Source organism: Sinocyclocheilus anshuiensis, unplaced genomic scaffold, assembly GCF_001515605.1.
Source record: "Sinocyclocheilus anshuiensis isolate Anshui unplaced genomic scaffold, SAMN03320099.WGS_v1.1 scaffold393, whole genome shotgun sequence".
Classification (NCBI taxonomy): Eukaryota; Metazoa; Chordata; class Actinopteri; order Cypriniformes; family Cyprinidae; genus Sinocyclocheilus; species Sinocyclocheilus anshuiensis.
The window spans coordinates 1,692,525-1,700,470 of record NW_015536501.1 but is presented as its reverse complement, the minus strand read 5'-3'; the positions used below and the strand labels follow the sequence as shown (position 1 = coordinate 1,700,470).

General features: G+C 33.7%; 1 protein-coding gene across 1 annotated transcript; it reads left to right on the top strand.

Moving 5' to 3' along the window:
- The first annotated feature begins 1,075 nt into the window (after nt 1-1,075).
- Nucleotides 1,076-6,067, top strand: LOC107689496 (centrin-3). The gene is made up of 6 exons (XM_016487498.1): nt 1,076-1,255; nt 1,684-1,819; nt 2,377-2,491; nt 3,282-3,473; nt 3,794-3,868; nt 5,722-6,067. The coding sequence occupies exons 1-5, from the start codon at nt 1,239-1,241 to the stop codon at nt 3,835-3,837; spliced, it is 504 nt and encodes a 167-aa protein (XP_016342984.1). The 5' UTR covers nt 1,076-1,238; the 3' UTR covers nt 3,838-3,868; nt 5,722-6,067.
- The last annotated feature ends 1,879 nt before the right edge of the window (nt 6,068-7,946 follow it).

The window sequence follows — 7,946 nt, the reverse complement described above, 5'->3', positions numbered from 1 at the left end:
AACACTAATATTGTATGTTAAATTAATTACATAGTGCTGCGAACGTGACAAAACCGTGTTTTGTGCAAAGTCTTAAAGGGTTTCTTGTACTTTCTGTTGCAGTTCAAGTTAGAAAGGATCCATGTCAGTGTTGTTATGGTGTAGGGCGTCCTCTATTGGTGGTTGACTGAACTCACCAAATTGAGGATTCAAAACTGCTATATTAAACAGTTTGCTGTTTAAATATCATCAACAATAATGAAATTAATTAATAGAAGCAGAAACTAAAAATGAAATAAAAGGCATTCTTATGTCGCCGGAGTGTCAGTACATTTTGTTTACCTTAATATTTTAGCATTTCAAATATTTATTGATATTTATGACAATTGGTGCCTTGATTTAATTACCCTCAGTTTATATTGCATTTACATAGCAGCAGCCATTATATATTATATATAGTATTTAATAATATACTCATAATCAATTTGATATTAATATAATAATTTAATATTAATCAGTAGCCTATATTAAAGTATTACAGTATCATATACAAAATATTTTCTATTCTTTTTCTATTCTTTTTGGACATGCTAATTCAGTGTTTACAGACAATGTACAATTCACATTTCAGAGAAAAATAAAGATACCAAAATTTTATTACATTATGCTCCGTATCTATATTTATATTGTATATAATATTGGATTCATTGTTATATTGTATTATATTATATCAATATATATACTATTTATATATTAATATTTATAACTATAAATTTCGATTATATCATCTATTTGGCAACAACAGTACACTTCAGTAAACGATTGCTAGAAAATACGAATATGATCATTTTTGACAAAGTATTATATTACATGATGTCATATATATATATATATATATATATATTAATGTGTAACGATTCATATTAAACACACCAGCCAAATCTGTCCAACACAGTTGTGAATGCGCCGTCTTCGTCGTCACCGCCATCATTAAGACCGCCCATTCCCGGCCCAGCCCGCCAATCAAGTAGGCTCAAACGCAAGCCTGTTTCCAAACAACCAATCACAAGTAACGTTATCCTGACGCTCAGACCTTCGCAGCCAATCGGAATCGTTTCCTTGACAATCAACTAGCAACGCGCTGGCCTTGGCGTCTATGTTCGGGTATTAGCTGATTAGCAGGACTGTTGAAGCCGAACTCTAATCTTGTTGGACGGATTTGTGTTTTATTATCAGTTATTTATTGCCAAACTGCAAAAATGAGCCTGGCTCTGAGGTAATTATGAGGTGTTTGGTCGCTAAGAGTTTATTTAGAGACCAGCTGTTGGTGTGAGGAGTGTTAACTAGCCGCTGCATGTGAACAGTTGATAGTGTATTTTTTATTATTAATAGCAACGATAACGATTGGGATAGTGAAATAATAACACCCAAGTTATCATGAAAAAATACAAAACTGTAACTCACATTGCCTTACAAACAAGAGTACCTCGCATTTACTTCATTTTATTGCTATAAAATTTACATATTTAAACGTTAACTGTCAAGGCACCTGCAATTTTGAGCGTGATATGCATGTTCTGTGGGACCTCAAAATGCTGTCTAGGGAGGCAGGTAGCAAGTGTGTAGGCCTGTGTTTGAATGGTATATGCACTAATAGAAGATCAGAATGAATAAGGTGATTTATTTCCATACTTGTGCTATCAGGACTGACCTAACTGCTGATAAGAGTAAAAGGAAGAAAAGGAGAGAACTTACTGAGGAGCAGAAGGATGAAATCAAGGAGGCGTTCCAGCTCTTCGACACAGACAAGGATAAAGAAATAGATTATCATGAGTTAAAGGTAAAGATCTAATTTCGTACACAACACAGGTGCTGTGACTATTCATCAGTTTAAACTTTTAAATCTTTAAAGGAATAGTCGACTCAAAAATGAAAATTTTCTAAAAAATGTAAGTTACTCACCCTCATGCCACCCAAGAGTTTCTTAGTCAGAACAGATTTGATCTAGTCCAAACCTTAGCGTTACATCACTAATGGATTATTGTGATGCTTTTATCAGCTGTTCGGACTCACATTCTCACGGCACCCATTTACTGCATATGAGCAGGCATTGGTGAGCAAGTGATGTAATGCTAAATTTGTCCAAATCTGTTCAGATGAAGAAACAAACTCATCTTGGATGGCCATAGGGTGTGTACATTTCCTGTAAATTTAAATTTTTGGGCCAACTGTTTCTTTAATGTTGAAATATAACTAGTCTTAACAGATAAACAAAGACACTTCGCTTCCTGTTTAAAAACTGTCCTATCCTAATAAAGCAAAAACACCAACAATAAATCTTTAAAAATAAAAATAGTAGTAGCTCAAAAGTGCTGATATTTAAAATTTGTGTTCCAGGTGGCGATGAGAGCTCTGGGTTTTGAGGTGAAGAAAGTAGATGTGTTAAAGATCCTAAAAGACTATGACAGAGAAGGAACTGGGAAAATAACTTTTGAAGATTTCAAAGAAGTGGGTAAGTGGAGTTCATTACTCACTAAATAGGTCTTAGCTATAGCTATGTTTCCATACATGCATTTTTTTGCAAGCTGTGAATAAAATCATAAAATGCACATTAAAAAACTTATATGCTCAACTGAGACGGTACGTTTTCTTTATCCAATAAGAAAACGTGCATGAACTATGATGGCAACACATTTACTGAATAAACTGCTCGATGCTCAACACAAAACTCATGTGACTTTGCTGCAACAGATCATGTGATCCGATAACTGGACTAACCAGCCCACCGATCTCATTGCACACACCATCTCAAATGTTGTTTTAATCATTCTGAAATGCCTGAGCCACACGATTACGTTCAACATCCTTCGAACGCAAGATAACATGACAACGTTTTTACTGTGTTTCATCTGCATGCTCTGAGGCGCAAGTAACATCTTATGTAGGAAAAAAGAGCCACAGGCTTCCCTGTTGCAGCATCATTCATTTTTATTATTAATATTTTGCACCAGTTTCCCTGGAAGTGACGATTTTGTTATTTTGAACACATGGTATGGAAACTGCTTTATTCGCAAATGTTTTATGCAGTATTCTAATTTTCTGCATAAGTTACATGCGCAACTTTAGAAGGAAACATAGCTATTTAAATGCTTTGCAGAAATTATTTTGTTGAAATCAGGAACAGATTCCATGTTGGCCTTCTCATAAATATATGTAGCACAATAAATATTCTGCTTCTAGTGTCACTGCTTGAAATTCAATAACGTTTGTACTTCAAACCAAGCATAACAAGTTTCTTAAAGTGACAGACATGATATTGGAGCGAGACCCAAAAGAGGAAATTCTGAAGGCATTTAAACTTTTCGATGACGACGAAACGGGAAAGATAAGCCTGAGAAACCTGCGGCGAGTCGCTCGTGAACTGGGCGAAGACATGAGTGACGAAGACCTGCGAGCCATGATTGATGAATTTGACGCTGATGGGGACGGAGAGAGTAAGTTGCTCGATTTTTATCTAGGGAGAGGAAAAAAGTGCTATTTTTATTGCCTCTGATGAATGGAAGTAATTACTGTGCATTTCCCAGTTGGCCCAAAGTGCTTTTCTCAATTAAGGCACAGCAAATTAATGTATTGCAGCCAACAAAAATGGGAACAGTGGAAATGAAGGCTGAGTTGAAAGCTGTTTGTGTGTCCTTTGGCGTTGTGAAGAGCTATATGTAATTTAATCAGCAAAATATTAATAATTGTCTGTGCTGTAAGTAGGTTAAAAGCAAAGTGAATTTAAGTGATCACATTTGTTCTTGGACTCTTTCAGTTAATCAAGAGGAGTTCATCTCCATCATGACCGGCGACTCGTGAGCAGCTGTGACTCAAAGAAAATGTGCTGAAGATTTGGCTGCGCACACGCTGTGAAGAGCCAATCGATCTGACAGACTGATCTTATTCACGAGCAGTAAACCACATTTCAGATGTATGGAACGGTAGGTTCGATTGGTGCTAAAATCTGGAAAGACACTTGAACTGAACTGAACGTGAAGGACAACAACATTTCAGGTCATGAATAGGTTGGTTAGATTTTTATAGGGATACTTTGTATTTTAAAATTGCAAATTTGTTATGTCTTCAATATTAATAGTTTGTACTGTAGCTGTTCATTTCACATTTGAAATAACATTCCAAAGTACTATTTATTGTAAAAACTCAGTAAACAAACAAACATAATTTTCTTTGTCTCTTTTTTACTAAAGCACATGCATGCTAAATGCATGTATTAAATTAAATTATACTGCTATAGCATGTTTATTTAGTGGATCCAGTTCTAAAGTGATTCCAGGTAATGCAGCTCAGTTGTTCAGAAACAGTATAGGATTACAATTCTTTTTCAAAAGTTAAGGTGACTTGTTGTTGAATTGTATTAAATAATATATCATAAACAATATTATATTAAATATGAATAATATATGTAATAAAAATATATACAGATAATTTAATTTATAATGTATTATAAAATAATATATAATTTAATTAAGTTAATTAATAATGAATTTTACATAAGCAATACTAGAGTATGTCTGGCAATCGTATAATGATTATCTTGTTTTTTATTAATACATTACAATTTTGATTATGAATTTAATTTATCCATAATTTAATAATTTTGATGCATCAGTGAATCGTTTCTTTTTTAACTTTTTTTTTTGCCCCTTCGTCAATAATGTAGTTTAATGGAACATTTTGGTTGGTTTAAAAGGTGATTTCTCAGTCTTGTCCAGTAGAGGGAGACATTATTCAAAGAAAAGTTCTGCTGATGTATTCATTGGTTTTTCAGAAAGACTGCAGTTGAATGTTATTATAGTCCAGGGAAAAGAGATTTCTGTTCAAAAAGACCAAAACTTTTAATACTCAAATAAATATAATCCTTAATAATACTCCTTAAAAAACTAAAGGTATGAATATAATACCATCAGAGTCAAGGAAACTCATGAGGAAAACCGAATTTAAAAATTGGAATTGAATTTATTGAAAGGATAGCCCCTTTAAATACTAGTTCACAACTGTGTCAGAATGTTTGTGTGAGGCAAACTCTGAAACTCAAACTCAAAAAACTTTTCCAAAGAGCCACTCAGGTTCATTGGAAAAGTTTGACATCTACAAAAGTTCCGTGCCTTGCCCCGTTCCTGGGCCAGATGTCTGCCTATGTGGGATCGATTCATCTGTCAAGACGATGTGACATGTGAGATGACAGGAAGGCTTTAAATGGCTGAATGTGTTGAGCATCACCTCTTATAACACTATCCAAAATTAAACATGTGACCGCAGCTCTGCAGAGGCTGACACTGTTGACTCCGTGCGTATCTGTGCCTCTGTGAGGATAATTTGGTCAGTGTGTCTCTGTCTGGAAGCAGAGGTGGCACTGCATGAGGTAAGGACAGTCACCTACACACAACATCAGCACAGAAACGGTTGGCATGGATACGGGTCAGCAGATAACGGATGGAAATAAACCCGTGTGTGCTTTGTTTTTTACCTGATACATTGAAAACAACAAATTGGGCCACAAAGATGAGCAAAGTTTGATTAATTCCAGTTGAAATTAATCAAATAAGCATGATTTGTTCCTACACACATTACAGTATATTTTATTGGATTGAAATTTTCATTTCAGTATATTTTATTGGATTGAAATTTTTTTTTTTTTTTACGACTCGTGAGCAGCTGTGACTCAAAGAAAATGTGCTGAAGATTTGGCTGCGCACACGCTGTGAAGAGCCAATCGATCTGACAGACTGATCTTATTCACGAGCAGTAAACCACATTTCAGATGTATGGAACGGTAGGTTCGATTGGTGCTAAAATCTGGAAAGACACTTGAACTGAACTGAACGTGAAGGACAACAACATTTCAGGTCATGAATAGGTTGGTTAGATTTTTATAGGGATACTTTGTATTTTAAAATTGCAAATTTGTTATGTCTTCAATATTAATAGTTTGTACTGTAGCTGTTCATTTCACATTTGAAATAACATTCCAAAGTACTATTTATTGTAAAAACTCAGTAAACAAACAAACATAATTTTCTTTGTCTCTTTTTTACTAAAGCACATGCATGCTAAATGCATGTATTAAATTAAATTATACTGCTATAGCATGTTTATTTAGTGGATCCAGTTCTAAAGTGATTCCAGGTAATGCAGCTCAGTTGTTCAGAAACAGTATAGGATTACAATTCTTTTTCAAAAGTTAAGGTGACTTGTTGTTGAATTGTATTAAATAATATATCATAAACAATATTATATTAAATATGAATAATATATGTAATAAAAATATATACAGATAATTTAATTTATAATGTATTATAAAATAATATATAATTTAATTAAGTTAATTAATAATGAATTTTACATAAGCAATACTAGAGTATGTCTGGCAATCGTATAATGATTATCTTGTTTTTTATTAATACATTACAATTTTGATTATGAATTTAATTTATCCATAATTTAATAATTTTGATGCATCAGTGAATCGTTTCTTTTTTAACTTTTTTTTTTGCCCCTTCGTCAATAATGTAGTTTAATGGAACATTTTGGTTGGTTTAAAAGGTGATTTCTCAGTCTTGTCCAGTAGAGGGAGACATTATTCAAAGAAAAGTTCTGCTGATGTATTCATTGGTTTTTCAGAAAGACTGCAGTTGAATGTTATTATAGTCCAGGGAAAAGAGATTTCTGTTCAAAAAGACCAAAACTTTTAATACTCAAATAAATATAATCCTTAATAATACTCCTTAAAAAACTAAAGGTATGAATATAATACCATCAGAGTCAAGGAAACTCATGAGGAAAACCGAATTTAAAAATTGGAATTGAATTTATTGAAAGGATAGCCCCTTTAAATACTAGTTCACAACTGTGTCAGAATGTTTGTGTGAGGCAAACTCTGAAACTCAAACTCAAAAAACTTTTCCAAAGAGCCACTCAGGTTCATTGGAAAAGTTTGACATCTACAAAAGTTCCGTGCCTTGCCCCGTTCCTGGGCCAGATGTCTGCCTATGTGGGATCGATTCATCTGTCAAGACGATGTGACATGTGAGATGACAGGAAGGCTTTAAATGGCTGAATGTGTTGAGCATCACCTCTTATAACACTATCCAAAATTAAACATGTGACCGCAGCTCTGCAGAGGCTGACACTGTTGACTCCGTGCGTATCTGTGCCTCTGTGAGGATAATTTGGTCAGTGTGTCTCTGTCTGGAAGCAGAGGTGGCACTGCATGAGGTAAGGACAGTCACCTACACACAACATCAGCACAGAAACGGTTGGCATGGATACGGGTCAGCAGATAACGGATGGAAATAAACCCGTGTGTGCTTTGTTTTTTACCTGATACATTGAAAACAACAAATTGGGCCACAAAGATGAGCAAAGTTTGATTAATTCCAGTTGAAATTAATCAAATAAGCATGATTTGTTCCTACACACATTACAGTATATTTTATTGGATTGAAATTTTTTTTTTTTTTTAAATATTAATGCATTCTTCATTCGTGCATCATTAATAGCACTAAAAAGTAATAGTTTACCCAAAAATATTTTGTCAATATTTTCTTGCCCTAAAGTCACCTCAAAGCATTTATGACTTTTTTTTTCTGTGTAACATTGCAAGGAGCATTGTAAATATTTTAAAACATATTTAAGAATTAAGTCTCACATTTGATATTCAAACCCCTAACATCACAATCACTTATGAGAAGCAATAACAAGTACTATTTGCTTTAATGGACATTAATCCAGGCACAAAAAGCCTTAATGTACTAATAAAAGTTGAATATAAATAAGCATGAATGATATTTGTGAACTATGGTTTTCAGTGATTTTCATTCCTCAAATATAGTTTTAATATGACTTCAGAAAACCTGGAGTACTGCTACAAGTTGTTTGAACAATTTTTAGATGAATAATTGCAATTA